The sequence below is a fragment of the Ranitomeya imitator genome, chromosome 3 (genome assembly GCF_032444005.1).
Source record: "Ranitomeya imitator isolate aRanImi1 chromosome 3, aRanImi1.pri, whole genome shotgun sequence".
NCBI classification, from domain to species: domain Eukaryota; kingdom Metazoa; phylum Chordata; class Amphibia; order Anura; family Dendrobatidae; genus Ranitomeya; species Ranitomeya imitator.
Genome location: NC_091284.1, coordinates 82617585 through 82638496, shown reverse-complemented (window position 1 = coordinate 82638496; position 20912 = coordinate 82617585). Strand labels below are relative to the sequence as shown.

At 42.7% G+C, this 20912-nt stretch overlaps 1 protein-coding gene across 1 annotated transcript in view; it reads right to left on the bottom strand.

Moving 5' to 3' along the window:
- The window catches only part of DCBLD2 (discoidin, CUB and LCCL domain containing 2), a 95853-nt gene that overhangs the window by 53267 nt on the left and 21674 nt on the right, over positions 1 to 20912 (bottom strand). The window contains exon 2 of the mRNA XM_069761014.1: positions 10124 to 10351. Coding sequence (XP_069617115.1) covers positions 10124 to 10351 — 228 coding nt within the window. The remainder of the gene's footprint in view (positions 1 to 10123; positions 10352 to 20912) is intronic.

The following is a 20912-nucleotide window of genomic DNA, read 5'->3' as shown; positions in this document are numbered from 1 at the left end:
AATTATAGGACAGCACTCGCATGGCATACAGTGGGGTCTGAGATCACACTGGAGATTTTTTTTTTTTCACCACCTATGAACAACTGATGGTACTTGACCTCATTCTGATGAAAGCCTGATAAAAAAAAGTCTGTTTTTCTTGTACATGGACTGAATGAGGCCTTAGGCTAGCTCCTTATGTGGCTGCAAAACCTAGCAAAAATTCATAAAATCATGCAGATTTGAGGTGGATTTTAGTTGTAAATTCACGACAAATAGAAATGTTGCATCTTTTAAAATCCAAACCATGGGTCAATTTCTTTGAGAAAATGCCACAGCACAGGGATGAGATCAGCACCTTATCCAGGGCTGTGGAGGCGGGAAGCCAATCTCGCAGACTCCTCCTCAATCTAGCAGACTCCTCAGCACTGGTCACTACTGAGCATGTGCATAAAGTGCAGCACAGATTCATCTCAACTATGACCCCACAGCACTGGTCGCTACTGAGCATGTGTATAAAGTGCAGCACAGATTCATCTCAACTATCACTCCACAGCACTGGTCACTACTGAGCATGTGCATAAAGTGCAGCACAGATTCATCTCATCTAAAAGCCCGGATCAGGAACAGAACAGACATTTATAGGACATTTCAGAACTTTCCCGAATACTTATGAAAACATTCACAGCACATCCTGCATTGTACTACTGTACCCAATGTATTATACTATATTTTAGGAGTCACTCGGTTTTATACCGACACCAACTAAATGGACACTTACTCCGAACTCCCCAGCCCTGACGTCAACGTAAGTCGGAAATGCTGCAAGTTAGGCTAGGGTCACATTGCGTTAGTGCAATCCGTTTAGCGCTAGCGGATTGCGCTAACGCAATGTTTTCTATGGGGCTGCGGTCGGGGTCGCGGTAACGTCCCCGCTCTCACAGATCCCCGATCTGCGAGAGCGGGGAACGGACCGCGGGCGCGCCTCGGACGCTGCAAGCAGCGTCCGCGGCGCGCCAGGAATCACCGGCGCGTCGCTAGCGCGTGCCGAACATGGCACGCGCTAGTGAAGCGCGTTCCCATTGCCTTCAATGGGCGCGTTAACGGACGCGTTGCACGGCGTTAATTTCGCCGTGCAACGCTGTCCGTTAAACGTGGTCCCATAACGCAATGGGAACCCAGCCTTATAGTGCCAGCAACAAATATCCACATTTAGAATTTTTCTGGACTTAATAAAAATTGACATGCTGCAGATTTTAATTAAAATGAGAATTTTGACAGCAGATTTCACCCTTTTCAGGGAGTGATTTCCCCAGGTAATGTTCATTATATGCAGAGGAAACTGCTGCAGAAAAATCCATTGTGTACTGGACACAGCCTGAAAATTCAAAGCAATGAAATACATGTATTGGTTTACATCCACTGAGCAAAGTACTGATATCTATTAACCCTCCATATATCTACATGGATTGCACAGAGCTATTCCTATAAATTTGCCATCATTAGAACTTGATAGGTGCTCGATTAAGAGATATGAATGGTTATAGAAAATCCATTTGTAAAATACAGTTGTGCTGAAAAGTTTACATATCCCGGCAGAATTTTTGCTTTCTTGGCCTTTTTTCTGAGAATATGAATGATAACACCAAAACTTTATCTACACTCATGGTTAGTGGTTGGCCGAAGCCATGTATTGGCAGACTACTGTGTTTTCTCTATTTTAATCATAACGACAACCCAAAACATCCAAATGACCCTGATCAAAAGTTCACATACCCTGGTGATTTTGAAAAATCAGCTGCAAATACACAATGTGTGGATATATACCTGTAGATTAGCCCCATTGCATTTATTCAGTATATGGATCCTTGGATTTATGGCTATTTTCTCTTTAAATCAGCATCTAGTTTTTTTCAGCACAGAAATCATATGCTCTCATCATACCAACACATACAGTTAATTAGATTACCACAATTAATTTTACAAAATAAAAAAAACGACAACTTTACAGTGAACAATAAAAAGGTCAAATAAAAAAATCATGCAAATATCACTGACACTTTTCAGTCTAAAGAAGCGAAAATGTTACATATTCAATATTCAGTAAATGGAGATGAGGAATATATTAAGGTTCGGTAACAGTTCATTGCGATCATCTACCGTGCGCGGAGACAACACTTTTAGGATCACAGTGCTCCTTTAAAATGTCCTTTAGAGAGTCGCGTGAAATTTAACAGAGCTTGTTGACACTGATAAACGTCACGTCTCCACTACACTGGTCTCGGAGATCGCTTGATCGCTTTTGCATTGCACATTCCTGAAACTTAAAAACAGACTATGCAAGAGGCATATCAGTGAGGGTCCAACACCCGGCACACCCATTGATCAGCTGCAACCAATGTACACACATTAATGGGAGCGGCATTGTGCAGCTCCATGCAATGTGTAATGGCCGCTGCCAACTACTGCAGAACAGCTATAGATGTACAGCAGTACTTGGCAGAAGCAACTACACATTGAATGGAGCTGACGCAATGCACCTCTGTTCAATGTGTCCATATCCAGCCACTACCAGAGCTTGTAACAGCTGATCGGTAGAGCCCGAGGGTGCACGGTGTCAGACCCACAGCAATTTGTAATTGTCTTCTGTCTGCCATGCTGAGCGGTCACATTACTAATGTCACCGCTCAGCAGTGCATCCGGATGTTGAAGCCGGGGATCGATGTGGGATGGATTTACGGTGGACCCCTTTGGGGTGTGGTGGGTCCCCAGGAGCGCTCCATTTTGGTAACTATATACATTACTTCTTATCATGTTTTGATATATATATATGAGTATACATGAGTAAATGCACATTGGCACTTGCCGGTTCAGATTGTTTTTACCATTGATGTTATTTATGGAATTTCTGCTCTGGGTTACCCACCTTCAGTTCTGTGTCCTGGGTGTTTTACCCGCTACCATCTACTTTTAATATGTATTGTGTCTAACAAAAGGTTATATGTTTTTTTACCTCATAGCCTTGTGTGAAGGTTGTTTCTTTGGTGTTATGGATTTTTCCTTCATGGCGTGGTATCAGGGATATTTGTAGGTGTTTATGACTAGAGTAGTAGTATCAGCCGATGCCTGACAGGCGGTAACTTTCACAGCTGGTCACAACCCCTGGCTCACACGCTGTCCTCTATGTGACAGCGGGGGAACCCACAGTGGTCAGCGATACCTAGTGGCTGTGACTTCAGTAAGGTTACTGCTGGTCAGAGCCGGTGTTTCCAAAGCTGTCACACAGAGGACAGTGTCGAAACTGCTGGACATTCTGAACCCCCATTCAAGTGAATGGTTCAAGTTTGGGTACCGGTTTGGTAGCCGAACCAAACTTTTTTCTTCTTTATAAAGTTTGGCCGGACATCCACGTGTCCACTCATCCCTAGTCATAAAAAGAATATCATAATGAAAGGTCGGGTAGTTTCATGACCATGAACTGATTCGAAAAAACATTCTGAGGTTTTGTGTGAATGAATACATTACTTCATAGGAAAACATCAGGGAATGTTGTGACACTAAATAGCTTGTAGAAAGGCTATATGCCTTCTCTAAAATCAGTTTCTTTTGATCCCTTCGCCAAGTGCCTGTAGCATGCTAGCATGCCTTGTTGGCGACTTGCATAATTCAATGGCGTCCATGATGTTGTGGGTAAACGACCAGCACACAGGATGATAACAGCAGTTGTTTTTCTGCTACCACTTATACACAGCTCATAGTCAGTTACAGTGTTCTATAAATTGTTCCAAGTAACGACCAAAGAAGAGGAAAGTCAGACCTGGAGAACATCACACGCTGTGATGAAGACGCAGATCGCTGCCGAGTTCCTTGCCATTTAAGGACCTGTGTGTTTATCACTTTTCAGCAGCCAGGATTACTAATTCTACACAAAGTTTGTTGTTTCAGTCGGCTGCCTAATAAAACGAAATGACGCCAACGTCCAATCACACCTCCAACACATCTACTATCCCCGCTACATAAAGTGTGAAAGTGGAAGCTCTAAATCCATGCAACAGCCAGGACTTCCTGAAGAAAAAAAAAAAGTAAATGACCCAAGCAAAATAAACACTTCAGGATATTGGCCATGAGATCTATGCAAAAAATGCACAGGAATAACTGAAAAGCGCTGTTAAACGCCAAGATTTAAACACTGGTACATGAAAAAAATAATAAAGCACAATGGTATGAAGTACCAAAAGGAGCTCCACTGAAATTACCAATCGGCCACCCCCTAATTGGGACAGCTTGACGCAACACCACAACGATGCACTAGGCTGATTAATCAAGAGAGTAGCTGGGGGTCTTAAGTAGGAGGTTGCGTGAAAGACTCCCGTCTGATGGCCAAGGACTACTAATATGGCCACTGGACCTCGGTCATGGCTGGGAATTCAATTGCTAATCTATAAAAAGGATAAAACCTGGTCCCTCATCATGCTCCAATGATGGCGTGTTTGTGTCCACATGTTGGGCATCAGTGAGGCGAGTATTTCTCCTTTTTAGACATTAGAAAATTAATTTACTGGACCCTAGTCCTGCAACCACTGTCAGACGAAAATCCTGCGAACCGCATCCTACCTGCCGACATCCCCAACTGCTCTTTAGATTAGCCAGCATAGGTCCATGTCATCGTTGCCGTTTGCCGCCTGCACTGCGTCGCACTGGCTGACTTGAGGGAGTGGCAGAGGATTGGCAAGATCAATATTACTCCTATGCATGCTTTACGCCATTGCACTTTTTATTAAAATTTTGGAGTTTGAAACTTTTGTGGCCATTTCTCCGTTTCTGCAGGTAGGAGTCAATTCTCCTGTGGCTGCCGGACTGGGGTTCTGTGAATCAATTTGCTCATTTCTACCTTTTTTTTTTTCTTATTATTTTAGACCATTTTAAGCACACACAAAAAAAAAAAAAAATCAATCATAGCATTTCACAGCCCCTGTAATATACAATGCGATGCGTCCCCCATAGGACTTAATGGCAGCGTTAACGGACTGTGTTACACCGCGTTATGCCGCGGTGTAACGTAGTCCATCTAACGGATGCCAAAGACGCAATGCGAACCCAGCCTAAGCCCCATGGGTGGTTTGCACGTTATGGACCGGGCCAAATTTTTACAATTCTGACCACTGTCCCTTTATGAGGTTATAACTCTGGAATGCTTCAATGGATCCCAGCGATTCTGGCACTGCTTTCTCGTGACATATTGTGCTTCATTATAGTGGTAAAATTTCTTTGATATTACCTGCATTTATTTGTGGAAAAAAAAACAGAAATTTTACAAAAATTTTGAAAATTTCGCAATTTTCCAACTTTAAATTTTTATGCCCTTAAATCACAGAGATATGTCACATAAAATACTTAATAAGTAACATTTCCACATGTCTACTTTATATCAGCACAATTTTGCAACTAAAAATTTTTTTAGGTTAGGGTGTTATAAGGGTTAAAAGTTGACCAGCAATTTCTCATTTTTCCAACACCATTTTTTTTTCTATTTTTTTTTTTTTTTTAGGGACCACATCACATTTGAAGTCATTTTGAGGGATCTATATAATAGAAAATAACCAAGTGTGACACCATTCTAAAAACTGTACCCCTCAAGGTGCTTAAAACCACATTCAAGAAGTCTATTAACCCTTCAGGTGTTTCACAGGAATTTTTGGAATGTTTAAAAAAAAAAAAAAATTTTTTTTTTTCTTCACACAAAATTTACTTCAGCTCCAATTTGTTTAATTTTACCAAGGGTAACAAGAGAAAATGGACCCCAAAAGTTGTTGTACAATTTGTCCTGAGTACGCTGATACCCCATACGTGGGGGTAAACCACTGTTTGGGCGCATGGCAGAGCTCGGAAGGGAAGGAGCGCCATTTGACTTTTCAATGCAAAATTGACTGGAATTGAGATGGGACGCCATGTTGCGTTTGGAGAGCCACTGATGTGCCTAAACATTGAAACCCCCCACAAGTAACACCATATTGGAAACTAGACCCCCAAGGAACTTATCTAGATGTGTTGTGAGAACTTTGAACCCCCCAAGTGTTTCACTACAGTTTATAACGCAGAGCCGTGAAAATAAATATTTTTTTCCCACAAAAATGTTGTTTTTTTTAGCCCCCCCAAATTTTTATTTTCCCAAGGGTAAAAAGAGAAATTGGACCCCAAAAGTTGTTATCCAATTTGTCCTGAGTACGATGATAACCCATATGTTGGGGTAAACCCCTGTTTGGGCGCACGGGAGAGCTCGGAAGGGAAGGAGCACTGCTTTAATTTTTCAACGCAGAATTGGCTGGAATTGATATCGGACTCCATGTCGCGTTTGGAGAGCCCTGATGTGCCTAAACAGTGGAAACCCCCAATTGTAACTGAAACCCTAATCCCACCCGACACACCCCTAATCCCAACCGAAAATGTAATCCAAACCCTAACCGTAGCCCCAACCGTAGCCCCAGCCCCAACCCTAACGGGGAAATAAATGGAAATAAAAAAAATTTATCTTATTATTTTTCCCTAATAAAGGGGGTCATGAAGGGGGGTTTGATTTACTTTTATAGCGGGGTTTTTTAGCGGATTTTTATGATTGGCAGCTGTCACACTAAAAGACGCTTTTATTGCAAAAAATAGTTTTTGCGCCTTCACATTTTTTGAGCTATAATTTTTCCATATTTTGGTCCACAGAGTCATGTGAGGTCTTGTTTTTTTGCGGGACGAGTTGACGTTTTTATTGGTAACATTTTCGGGCACGTGACATTTTTTGATCGCTTTTTATTCCAATTTTTGTGAGGCAGAATGACCAAAAACCAGCTATTAATGAATTTCTTTTGCGGGGGGAGTTTATACCGATCCATGTTTGGTAAAATTGATAAAGCAGTTTTATTCTTCGGGTAAGTACGATTACAGCAATACCTTGCTGTTTTTTTATGTTTTGGCGCTATAATACGATAAAAACTATTTTATAGAAAAAAAAATAATTTTTACATCACTTTATTCTGAGGACTATAACTTATTTGTTCGCTGATGATGTATGGCGGCTCATTTTTTGCGGCACAAGATGACGTTTTAGGCGGTACCATGGTTATTTATATCCATCTTTTTGATCGCGTGTTATTTCACTTTTTGATCAGCAGTATGATAAAGTGTTTTTTTTTTTTTTTTACGATGTTCACAGAGGGGTTAACTATTGGCACTGTTTTATAGGTCGAGCCGTTACGGATGCGGCGATACGAAATGTGTACTTTTACTGTTTGTTTTTTTATTTAGATAAAGAAATGTATTTATGGGAAGAATATATTTTTTTTCTTTATTTAGGATTTTTTTTTTTTGTACACATCTAAATATTTTTTTTATTTACATTATCACATTGTCCCAGGGGGGACATCACTATATAGTGACAGATCGCTGATCTGACACTTTGCACAGCACTGTGTCAGATCAGCGATCTGACGTGCAGTGCTCCAGGCTTACAGGCGTCTGCTCTGAGCAGGCGCTTGTAAGCCACCTCCCTGCAGGACCCGGAAGTAGCTCCGCGGCCATTTTGGACCCGGGGCCTGCAGGGAGGAGACGCTCGGTACAAGGTGAGCACATCGCCTTGTACCGAGGGTCTCAGGGAAGCCCGCAGGGAGCCCTCTCCCTGTGCGATGCTTCCCTATGCCACCGGAACGCTGCGATCATGTTTGACAACGTGGCCTGTTTTTATCAAAATCATGTGTCTATTCATTATTTGGTACGTATGTTTTGAATGAATGACTTTTGTGTTACCATGAAACCAAGAACATGGCCGATGCACCCATCAAATAAGGAATCCAGATGACTAATGTATATTCATACAGTCCATCTCCAATATTACTGTAAGTTGTGCAAACAGCCATGGAAGACCGTAAACATTCCTCCAGGAGTTGACTCTTACTCTGGTTGTAAGTGTATCTTGCAGTCTTGCTTGTTCTGATAGTACACATTTTTCCTCTCACACAAGGCAGGTATTTAGGTGGTGATCCGGCTCAGGTCATCAACTACAACTTGCAGTCACACCCTATACTGTACTGAACTTGTCCTCTGGACTAAGCAGAGCAAACTTCTTGACAGCTTTCCTCCAAACTCTGTCGACACTGTCTCTCAGGGGCTCACACAACACTCTTCCTTAATCAGAGTCCCACCTTGTCTCGTACAGGCTAGAAAATCTCTCACATCAGTGTCTACAGAACTTTGGTTCCACCTCCCTCTGCTGAACAGTGCAGATACACAACACTGTGATCTATGACAGAATCTCCATGTATAGTGAGCGCATCTGGGTGTTACAATACATTATCGCTTTGGTGCGTTATGCTGAAGATACTGTCCCCTAGAATCCATGCTTCAAGGCAGGAAGAACACCTCCGTGATATGGCACACGATGGAGCATGCCTCAAGATCAGTCAAATTCATTAAAATGTAAGAGAAATAGACCTCTGAATGAAAGATACCAAACAGTAAAGCTACACACACACTTCTACTGGTGCCCTATGGATAAAAATACAGGGCAATAATATGGCCATGAGAATTAATTCTGACAGATGTAGGGTTAATTTTCATTAAGTCCAAGAGGATGCTATCAGAGCGATTTTACGGGGGAAGGTAGGGGGCGTGTACTTCTTCCCCCTGTATAATGTTGCCCAATCATAAGTGGGCAGCAACACTCAGAAGGAAGAAGAACACACCCCTGAATGTAATGGCAGACACCCATGATCTCACTGCAGAGAGTACAAGCTGCTGTGAGCAGAGGCTTAAGTGTGATTATTGATATTGCTGGACAGGCGGTGTGAAGAGTAGGGTAAGTACTCCAGAGGCAAGAGTGCTATGAGAGGATGAGAGCTGGCAGAAGGGTTTGTAATGTGAGACTAAAGGTACCTTCACACTTAGCGACGCTGCAGCGATACCGACAACGATGTCGATCGCTGCAGCGTCGCTGTTTGGTCGCTGGGGAGCTGTCACACAGACAGCTCTCCAGCGACCAACGATCCCGATGTTTACCCTGGTTACCAGCGTAAAAGTTAAAAAAAAAACACTACATACTTACCTACCGCTGTCTGTCCCCGGCGCTCTGCTTCTCTGCACTCCTCCTGCACTGGCTGTGAGCACAGCGGCCGGAAAGCAGAGCGGTGACGTCACCGCTCTGCTTTCCGGCTGACCGACGCTCACAGCCAGTGCAGGAGGAGTGCAGAGAAGCAGAGCGCCGGGGACAGACAGCGGTAGGTAAGTATGTAGGGTTTGTTTTTTACTTTTACGCTGGTAACCTTGGTAAACAGTGGGTTACTAAGCGCGGCCCTGCGCTTAGTAACCCGATGTATACCCTGGTTACCAGTGAAGACTTCGCTGGATCGGTGTCACACACGCCGATCCAGCGATGTCTGCAGGGAGTCCAGCGACGAAATAAAGTTCTGGACTTTCCTCAGCGACCAACGATCTCCCAGCAGGGGCCTGATCGTTGGTCGCTGTCACACAGAACGATTTCCTTAACGATATCGTTGCTACGTCACAAAAAGCAACGATATCGTTAACGATATCGTTATGTGTGAAGGTACCTTTACCTGAAATTTGTTCTTCATCTGTGCTCTCCTCCCAGCACTTTGTAATCATGCAGGAGGTTGGACCAAGGGATCACGGCTGTCTGTCACTACATCTAATACGGAGAAACTTGACTAAACTATGGTGGAAACGTGTTCTTTTTCTGCTGTGTTGTTGCCAGCTTATGATTGGTAATCATCGTACAGGGGGAAGAAGTACAAGCCCCCAGTGAAAACACTCTGATAACGTCCAACCATTGAACTTAAAAATTAACTTATTATTAGGTGACAAATACTTGATGGCAAATATCTCCGGGAAAAAAAAAAAAAAAAAAAAAGGAAAAAAAAAACCGCAAAACTTTCTTATTCAGCATGAACAATTTGGTGAAAGGTCCTCTTTAAGCAATTTGCTTTAACAGAAACCAAATATACCATTGAACGAAAATGCTTCTTGCTATAGATCACTTTACAAATCACTAACTGAGTAAAGATTGGGCTTTCAGGTATCTGAATTTGATAGATACGTTAGGTTCCTTCTGCATTAAACAAATACCATTATGAAGACTTCTTACCTAGTTCGGTTCTCGAGGCTCCAAAGCCATCATAAATCCTCAAGTAACTGGAATGACACGAATCCACATCCTCAATATCAAAGTCTCCAAACTTCAGAAGAATCCTTTCACCGAGTTTCACTTGTATTTTCCATTCGCACACTGTGCTGTTTGGGTATGTATTAGGATAGTTCTTCGATGTAAAAGTTCCACTTTCTGGGCCGAAAAATGTATAACCACAACCATCACCTAAGAATAAAAGAATAAAGTTATTTTAAAGTTCTACGAGAAATGGTTAAAACAAAATCCCATCTGTCACAAGTCGGCATACATAATGCTCACACAGATCACCATGCATCAATGATCAGAAGTAATCTCCACTCTAAAGACCATAATCGCCAGGAAAGCTGGAAGGTAAAAAGGAGAAAAGTCTCTTCAGATGCTGAAACAGAATGATAATTATATGAAATTGCTCAGACAGGCCTGAGGGCAGCATTCTGCGCTGTTCTGCTTCTTTACCCACTCAGTTGCCACACGAAAAGCACTTACAAGAAATGCTTCAAAAATAATAATCGGAAACCTCAAGGTGGAAACACAAGGGCCATTCATGGAGTCACAACAGTCATAGAAGCTCATCAAACCCTAACAAACAGTATACATCAATATGTAATGCCATATGACACTTTTTCATCAATACAGTCATAATGTCACTAATTAGAAAAGTCAACTATTAGAGGAACTTCTTCGAAATGTGAATACTACATTCTTCCGAAATGTGAAAGCTGCAGGTGATCAGTGGCTGTCGACTTGCTGCAACGCTAATGTGACACCCACCACCGGATGATGATCCAAGCAGACCAGAAGGGGTAGCGGTGCTGAGTAAACAGGAGTTGTGCTAGTCCAGGAAGTCAGCATGAATTTTTTTTTCTCCACCACCTTGGGCCTTTTTCAGGCGAACGTACGATAAACAATATATATTCTATCAGGTATGGATCCCTCTTTGCGGGTCAAGAGGAAGGCGGCGGGTGGAAGAAGAACAAATTATTATTTTTTTTAATACAACTATATATTACGACTCATTCAATTGAATGGGCGAGTTTGAACACCACAAGTTAAAACCAGATAATTTTGCATTATTCTTATTATTTTTTTTTAAACTTTTTGCAGACAATCAATCCACAAAAGGTTTACAAATGCAGACAGCATGGAGGAAAAATGCTTAACATATTTAGTTTCTCTTATCAGTTGCTAGACTATTTGGCACCTAAATTTCTCATGGCATGAACCAAACAAATGTAGGATTAAAAACCTTTATTCCGGTATACACTGCCCAAGAGAATCTACGGAAGGATAACCTTTGCATTTATTTTACTTTTGTTCATAAAACAAACATATGAGACTTAATGGAAATAGAATTAAAAGTGCACCCTTTCTAAGCTTTACCAGTAGAGCGGGGCTTCCACCTGTGCCAGGAACTTCTAGCATGGCCACCACTTTGTGGCTGAGAAGATGATGTGCAGGAAACTATTGGATTCAGAGACATAAAAAGCAAAGAAAAAAAAACAAACAAAAACCTATGGACCTTTCACTCCAAAAATGAGTAGAGATCCCAAAGGTCAAAAAGCAATGGAGAATCCTAGCAATCTGCCATCAAGTAATGCTAATAACAAATGCGGCCTAGTCTGCATGAAGAAATCATCAACTATGGGGCGTTTTTTGTCTTTATCTTACGCGGTTCTGACAGCAATCCTTCATGGATAGTTTGAAAAACAGTACAAGTAATTAGGACATCAAGGTATTACGGTAAATGCCTGATCAGGCAGTGCTGAGACTTTTCCCTACTGTCAGGGTAAGGCCACACGACAGTCATCTCCACATAAGAGAAAAATGGTCCGATTACTCAGATAAGAGTGACAATTTTTCTTAGATGTGTAGGAAAAACAAAAAACACCTTCTCATTGTCAGTTTGCGAAAAATCGAATGTGGTTTGATTTTTTTTCCACAGACCCATATACTGGCACGGCTGATTTTGATCTGACACTGGAATCAAAAATCGGACAGGTCTCTGAGTTTTTCCTGTGCTATCCATCGAGTGATAGCCATGAAAACAGCAGATAGCACTCATCCGAAAAAAAAATTGGATATGCACACGAGCCCTTTGAAGTATACAAGGCATAGTGGCACTATGATAATCTTGTTAATTTGATTTTTATAGCGTAGGATCCCTTAAACATATCCCATGGTTTAAGTAGTATGAGCAGATTTATGGGTGGTCAAGAAGCAAAAAAAAAAAAAATAAAAAAAATAAAAGATAGGGGGACTGGACTGGGAGATAATGTGGCACCTCCTCAGAAACCAGATCAAAGGACAGGACATTCCTCTGCGTGACACTTGGCCATCAACTTTCAGCTAAACCACAAGTATGCTCTGAGAACATGTAACACTTCACCACATCAGCGACAGATACTTCCTTTACGCATGCTTTGCTTCTGCCCTTTCTGAGGGTCAAGACACAGTATAAATATAGCTGAAGCAGTGAGACATAAAATTTAGGGTGGAGAAGGCACCCACTGCTTCCACCATGAAATGCCAAACCTTTAGTATCCTGTGACATGTCAAAAGTGCTGATAAGACAATTTCTTTAGCTACATCCATTCCTACCAGTGTCGGTCTGGGTTGGCAGAGGCCCACCGGTAATATGGACCCTTGGGGCCCACTTTTCAGCTACATGTAAAAAATAACCTGACTACTACACAAATTTTTGCTTCCATTTGATATTAATTTGGCTAGGTTGTCTAATATATGATTAGATTATACCTTTTCTGCTAATTGTGAATCAAGTGTAAAAGGTCTACTAATTAGCACGCCTTCTTGGGGGCCTACCGGAGGATTCCCTGTGGGCCAGTCTGAGCCCGATTCCTACTCTAGCAGAGACGACAAAGACCCCAGAAAACAGTTCGGCTCACATCGTCATCACAGACTTCATTGTAAAATGTAAACCAAAAGGAGGCGGATCAGTCACATGAGACAGATCCCTGCACCTGAGGGACCCCATAGAGCAACACATTGGCCGTCACTTTGGCAAATAATCCGACATGCAGGGCATGGTGGCTTCCCACACTGATGTGAGTCTTGGGATACGGTCAGGTTTTTTTTTTTTTTTTTTTTAAAGCATTCAAAAACTATGCATTTTTCAAGCAGACGCCACTTAAGGACAAGATCCTCTTTTGGAGAGTTTGTGGATACGTTTTTCTTCTCCGTAAGTGGTTTATTTTTCATGTGACACTACTCAGAGCAGCTTCCATACGGATCGGCTTTAAAATAGGGACATTTTTTTCTCACCATGTATTTTTTCAAAACATGCTTGTGGCGAAAACAAAAAAAAATCAAATTCCTCATATGAACAGCAAAGTGGATTTCATATAGAAACGAAAAATCAAAAAGGAAGAGTTTCCAATTAGATTCCCTACAAAAGTTTGAACATCGTACTTTGCCATGCCTGGAAATGGTAAGACTACTGGCAAGCAAAAATGTGAACAGCTAGCCAAATAACTTACGGTACCTTTCCTCACCTCTGTCTGACTTTGAAGAGCTCTGAGAATGCTCTGATCCCTTCACTGAAATGTTCTTAACTTCCTTCAAATGATGTTAAAAAAAATTTAAAAAATTTGGGGCACAATGAAATAATTTAGTCGCTTTATTTCCTTCTTAGATATCATTATCACAATTTAACAAGCCCTCGTATTTTCCTCAGAATTCTCAACTATACTACCTTCAGCTGAAATATTGCTCCTGGGCCCCAAAACTTTAGGACAGATTTAATTGATGAATTAATGGTATTTTGACCTGCGATGAAGTGTTTAACATGCAGATACTTAATGTCGGGTACCTTGAACACTTCAGCACATCTCAAAAATACCATGCAGTCAGTCTTCACAACTTCTGCACATAGAATATCCTTGCTCCTCCAATTAACCAGGCCTGAAAACCAATTGTCATAAAAATAACTGAAAAATAAAAAAATAAATCACTGAAAATCTCCACTAATAATGCAGAAATGGGTCTCAAAGTCCTCAGATCAAGTTTGTAAATCTGTATCATCTAAAATGCCCACAATCTAATGTGCATGGGGTGTACCTATAGGTCCCTAACGACAGACAAGACTGTTGATCAAAATTTAATTTGTTGGTGAAAAGCTATCCTATATGTATGGTCAGCTTTAGCTAAAAGCCAAATGGATTAGTGCATCAGCAACAATAACTTCGACTTGGTGGGCACCATCTATGCAATAAGGAAAAATATTTATATCCAAGACAGCTCAGAACTGGCTCCAAAAGTAATGAAGCATATGCTCTTCACCGGTTCCATGCAAGTCTTCTTTCTGCTGCAAGAACATGTGACCGCAGCAGGCAGTCACTGGCAACAGCAGTGACCCTCTACTGCCGGTGACTGGCTGCAGCGGTCACAGGTCCCTGTGTGGGAAAATCAATGCTGCAGCAGGGAGTAAAGATTGGCAGAAGATCACGCAGCATTGGAATGGGAGTGGTGGGGATTGTTGAGGAGAGTAAGTTTGTTTTTTTAAATTTATGAAACCATTCTGAGAAATTTAGAAAAATTTCTTCTTTATAGGGGGCCAAGTGAGGGATATGAGAAGAAGTTGTCCAAGTAGTGGACAACAACTTTTTTTCCCCCATACAGTCAGTTAAGGCGTAGCTCAGCAAAACAAGTCTATGGAGGTCCATTGGTGTGGACGCGATCTATCGTGGCTTAGGGGCTTATGCCATAAACAGAATCCATTAGGATGATGGAAGAAAATCATTAGATTGTTGCAATTCAGACATTTAATATTACATGTAGTTTTCTTTTACGACTTGCACAATATCTCGCCAATGTCCTCGACAACGCAGCCATGGGCTGGTCTGCATTCCAATGTTCTTGTGACCTGGACATTAGGGGATTTAAAAGGCGAAATAACTAAACAATTGTTCTTTGGAACAACAACACGCTCAATTTTCATGAAATGAAGAACGGAGAATCGCTAACAGCATAACATGGAGCTGACCTCAAGAGGTCCACGGAGGAATGTTGGGCTGGTGCCAGATACATGGGCTTTCCTCAGGAAATTACATCACTTGTATTTCTGGATCACTGTTTTTCTTATCCTGAATGAAAGTTGGTTTTCTTTCGGAGCCCTTATTTATAGCCATTGTTTTCGCGTGTTGCATAATTATAGCATTCACCGAGCATTCTTGAGACATATTTTCAGCATCCTCGTGACAGGAAGGATCTCTTTCCTGAGATTCAGGAGCGGGGAGTAACAAGAACTGTCAATAGCTCTAGAAATGCATCGGAGCGGAGTCTTGGGTATCATTAACGCTAATGACTGCAGCACATGCCCAACGCCCTGGACGATAATGTACTTTGGCCTTTCAAATGTCAGACTTTTAGGCTCTACATGACACAGAACGCATTCTACTGCATTTTTCCACACAACTAAATAAGCCAAGTTATACGTTAGGATATATTTCGTTTCAGAAATTTGTTTCCCCATTTCTCCATAAATGAGAAAAATCGCATGAGAGTCTGATAAGAAACTGGTCGGTTTTCCTCAAAAGTGAAAAAAAAACAAAAACCAGGATATCTGAATGAGGCCTAACAGCCAAATGAGAGCCTCAAAAGGAGCAAAGCATGAGATCTGACATGGCTGTATTATTATTTATTGTTATAGCGCCATTTATTCCATGGCGCTTTACATGTGAGGAGGGGTATACATAAAAACAAGTACAATAATCTTAAACAATACAAGTCATAACTGGTACAGGAGGAATGAGGACCCTGCCCGCGAAGGCTCACAATCTACAAGGGATGGGTGAGAATACAGTAGGTGAGGGTAGAGCTGGTCATGCAGCGGTTTGGTCGATCGGTGGTTACTGCAGGTTGTAGGCTTGTCTGAAGAGGTGGGTCTTCAGGTTCTTTTTGAAGGTTTCGATGGTAGGCGAGAGTCTGATGTGTTGTGGTAGAGGGTTCCAGAGTAGGGGTGATACGCGAGAGAAATCTTGTATACGGTTGTGAGAAGAGGAGATAATAGGGGAGTAGAGAAGGAGATCTTGTGAGGATCGGAGGTTGCGGGTAGGTAAGTACCGGGAGACGAGGTCACAGATGTATGGAGGAGACAGGTTGTGGATGGCTTTGTACGTCATGGTAAGGGTTTTGTAGTGGAGTCTCTGGGCAATGGGGAGCCAGTGAAGGGATTGACAGACGGGAGAGGCCGGGGAATAGCGAGGGGACAGGTGGATTAGTCGGGCAGCAGAGTTTAGAATAGATTGGAGGGGTGCAAGAGTGTTAGAGGGGAGGCCACAGAGCAGGAGGTTGCAGTAGTCAAGGCGAGAGATGATGAAGGCATGGACTAGGGTTTTTGCAGATTCATGGTTGAGGAATGAACGGATTCGTGAAATATTTTTGAGTTGAAAGTGGCAGGAAGTGGAAAGGGCTTGGATATGTGGTATGAGAGGACTGACAGGTGGAGGCATGTCCCTCTCCATGAGGAGAAAAGTCACCCTTACACCTCTCTCCAAGAGAAAGCAATAACGCTTGGCCAAGCGTTCCTGTATATGGAGTCAGCGCAAATAGCTTAAATTATCACATGACCAAGACAGATTTTCATTCTTTACGATCAAGAGAAATTTATATGCAAGGTGTGTATGTGTTTATTTCCAAAATCTGATATACTTATTGTAATGCTTGATACTTTGTAGATGTGAACCTAGAATGTTACAAAGTATCAGTCTCACAATAATCAAGCACAACCAGTGGCTTGTCCTCCCAGTAAGGCCTAGATGAAAGTAAATCATTACTTCCCCAGTAAATGAATACAAGTCACTGGGGTATTTTATTAGGTGTACAGTAAATAAAGGAAACCACTTTGACAAGCGGTGAACACGTGAAATTGTATTTCTGCCCGCTGCCAATCGATCGTGGAACAATGAGCTCGGAGGCTGCGAAGCGCGGCTGGGCGCACCGGATCCTGTATGCTCTTCAGGAGCTGCCGGTCTTTACATGTCCCTTTGGTGCAATCAGCGGAAAGCTTCATTTACATGTTAAACCGCTATACAATGCCGAATGCTGATCAGAAGTACAAGATGCAGCATGGCAAATGAGAAATTATTTTTACAAATTAGTCCTAGGAAGTAATGTGCCTGATTAAAGAGGCAAGTCTATAGGAACGCTGCATCCCAACATTTACAAATGTGTGCACATTTATAGCTGTAACTATTAATATGCTATTTTATATATGTTAAAAGGGGCAAGACAAACTACGATCACTAGAAACACCCAATTATCACGAGAATGGGAGACGTGTGTCCCCGGGCTGCAAGAATGTGACCAGGAGTGGTTGAATGGAGGTCAAGCATCCTGACATGTCGTTCGAGTCTATGACACTGAGGAATATATCCGAGGGCAGTGCTACAGCATAGTCCCCAGAAACAGCACCACTCTTGTCCAGGGCTTGTCTCTGGTATTGCAGCTCAGATCCACTGACTAAAAAGGGATTATTGGGTGCTGCTCACTTCGATAATTGGAAGAGCATGGTACCGAAGACATTATGACCCCACACACCTTCTAAGGCCTGGTCATGGTAGGAGAGCATTGTGCACGATACCAGGCGATCACATCTCGGCAGATGAGTAGGATCACATCATGCAACGCAGAACCCACCTAAATAGTGATAACCTGCAATATAAAACATAGCCTATGTAAAGCGCCATGGAATAAATGGCGCTATAACAATAAATAATAATAATAATAGCCTATGGCCAAGAAAGGCAGAAGGTCCTTCGTTCTAATTTTGGAGAAGCCCTAAGGGCTTGTATTACAAGTGTTTTTGCTTCAGGAAAAATAAGGTTTTACAGCATCAGCAAAGTGAATGAGATGATGATCAAGATGTCAATCGTTTCAGCGTTTTTCACCCATTAAAATGAATTGGTAAAAGAAAATGCATCAAAAACGCATTTTTTCCTTCAAATTCTCAGCATGTGAACGTAGCCCATATACGGTATATTGGGGAAGATTCATCTATACTGTCTAATTCTTAGACAATGCAAACCAAGACAATCTTAAAATGCATCAAATGTATCAGTGATTCATGCTATTCGATAAATCTGGCGTATTTTACAGACCCTCTGGTCTAGGTTAACATGACTAGTTAGTCGGTTTACTTCAGGCACATTATATATTAGACCACGTACAACAGACCATGCCTCTTTTCCGACAAGCCATACTGATCTCAGCAAGTCCAAGTCTCTTCTTAGACAAAGTGTGTAAATCACAAAAATGGTGACGATTCAAGCTACTCCAGAATGTTGGCGCACTTAGCTTAATAAATCTCCTCCATTAAGCATTATGTCTATGCAGAAAAGCACAAGGCCTGAAGGGGTTGTCCACAATTGAAAAAATATTAATGTTTTCTCTCCAAAACAGTGTTACATTTGTTATTACAAGTCACTCAATGGAGCCGGGCTGCAGTACCAGCCACCACCATCTGACTCAGTGTGGCACCGCTTCTGAAAGAAAGCACAATCTTTTTGAATCCAGAAAAGCCACTTTACAAAAAACCATTAGGCCCCTAAGCATTAAAATGGAGACAAACTCACTATTTGGTTACACAAGCGACCATTTCACTAGTGATCAGTATCCCTGCGTCATGTATTTACCAACACACCAAACATGGCTGTATTCTTTACCCATCCCAGAGCGACGTATATGGTGGCACCAAATAAAGGATGTAGTCCGCGTCTTCTGTTCTAGTGCCAATGTTGTAGGTTACAGTGCAAAACGTTGCCCCGGTCGGACTGGCTCATAGGCTCAGTGTAGCGCGAGTCCTGACCACTGTGTGAACGAGCCACAAGGTGGACCCTATTCTTATTAGTTCCCACCCAGGAATAATAGGGTGCATGGTAGCAGGCTAATCTTTGCCCCATTCACTAGCTAAACATTTAGTCCAGGCAGAGAGTCAGTGGTGCACAAATCGTGAATGGATGTGTCCGGTGAGGTCAAAATTGCTCTTAAAGAGAATCTATCAGCAGGTTTTTGCCACCTAATGTGAGAGCAGCATAATAGAGAGACAGAGATCCTGATTTCAGCGATGTGTCTCAGCAGGAGATCATCATTAAGAGGACTACTTCGCCTGCTGCCAGATAGTCAAGCAAATTCACGACCTCTGAATAACCCCGTCCACTCCACAGATTGGCCGCTTTCTGTGTACACTGCCAATTAGTTGTGAGGGCGGGGGTTATAGAGCTCCATCCTATTATATAAATCGCCACCAGTTGGGACTTCCGACCGTTGTCCCCGAATTCCCATAAGGCACCGCGGTAGTGTCACTTGCACAGGTGCAGTTCGAGGCCGAAAGGCTCGGCTCCCCCGGTCCCGCATGGCTTGGCTCCCCACTTTCCCTGGTAGTATGGATGGCTCACATTAAAGCCCCCCCCCCCCCTCCCAGTCATACTAACCCTGCGTTGCTGCATCTCCGTTGTCCGGACACCGGTGGCTCTTCTCTCCTGTGCTCAGCGGTCACATGGTACCGCTCATTAAGTTCATGAATATGGAGGCATCTCCACTCCCATAGGCGTGGAGCGCATATTCATTACCTTAATGAGTGGTATCACTGACCGCTGAGCACAGGAGAGTAGAGCCACCGAGACAACAGAGATGTAGGTGTGGGGAGGGCAATGTGAGCCACGCATAGCAGGACAGGACGGGGGGAGCCACGCATAGCAGGACAGGACTGGGGAGCCACGCATAGCAGGACAGGACTGGGGAGCCACGCATAGCAGGACAGGACTGGGGAGCCACGCATAGCAGGACAGGACGGGGTGAGCCACGCATACCAGGACAGCGATGAGTGGACAATACATAGCCGGCTTATACTCGAGTCAATAAGTTTACCCAGTTTTACGTGGCAAAAGTAGGTGCCTCGACTTATACTCTGGTCGGCTTATACTCGAGTATATAAGGTAATTCATCTAATTTAATATTCACCAGTTGGGACTTCTGGCCGCTGTCCCCGAATCCCATAAGACACCGCGGCAGTGTCACTTGCGCAAGCACAGTTTGTGGCCGCAAGTAAGTGACACATTGCTGGAATCGGGAACTCTGCCCTTACATCATACTGCTTTCAGATGGGGCAGAAAAAAACCTTGTGACAGATTCCCTTTAATCTTTTCATAAATGGTAACGCCACAAGGAGTTGGAGGCTTTAAGAGGAGCTCATTAATAGCAGCACTCTCCTGTGGACTCCAAACCGGCATCAATCACCACCAACATCCAGAATAGTGCAGCTCATGGCTCAGCGCAAGAAGCAATGAGTAAGTGCATAAACAGCGAGGCTGGCAGCTCCTACCAGGGTTTACGGTTTTATGAGCCTGCACTAAAAGGTCACAGCAGCAAAAGTTGCATACAAGGAATCCTGCCATCCCAGCACTACAGAGTTCAATTCTCACTTTCACAGGAGCTTTCAAAACAGTGATATAATTCTGCAGTGACTGATAATTTCAAGTGTCATTACCATGAAAAGTAAAGTATGTCTAAGAGCAGCTCTCCAGCCCCCTCTCCCAGCAGGAAGTCCCAGCGTCAATGTTAAGCGGTTTAACATTCAGATTGAGATGGGGTAGTCTGAGTAGTGGACAATCCCTTTAATGGAAAAATGGCAACATTTTTGGGAGGTTTTCACCTTGTATTGAAATGATCAGTACCCTTTGAAATTCGTATCACACACTCACTCTCCTCTACATTAGCCTGGTGAGGGCAAAAC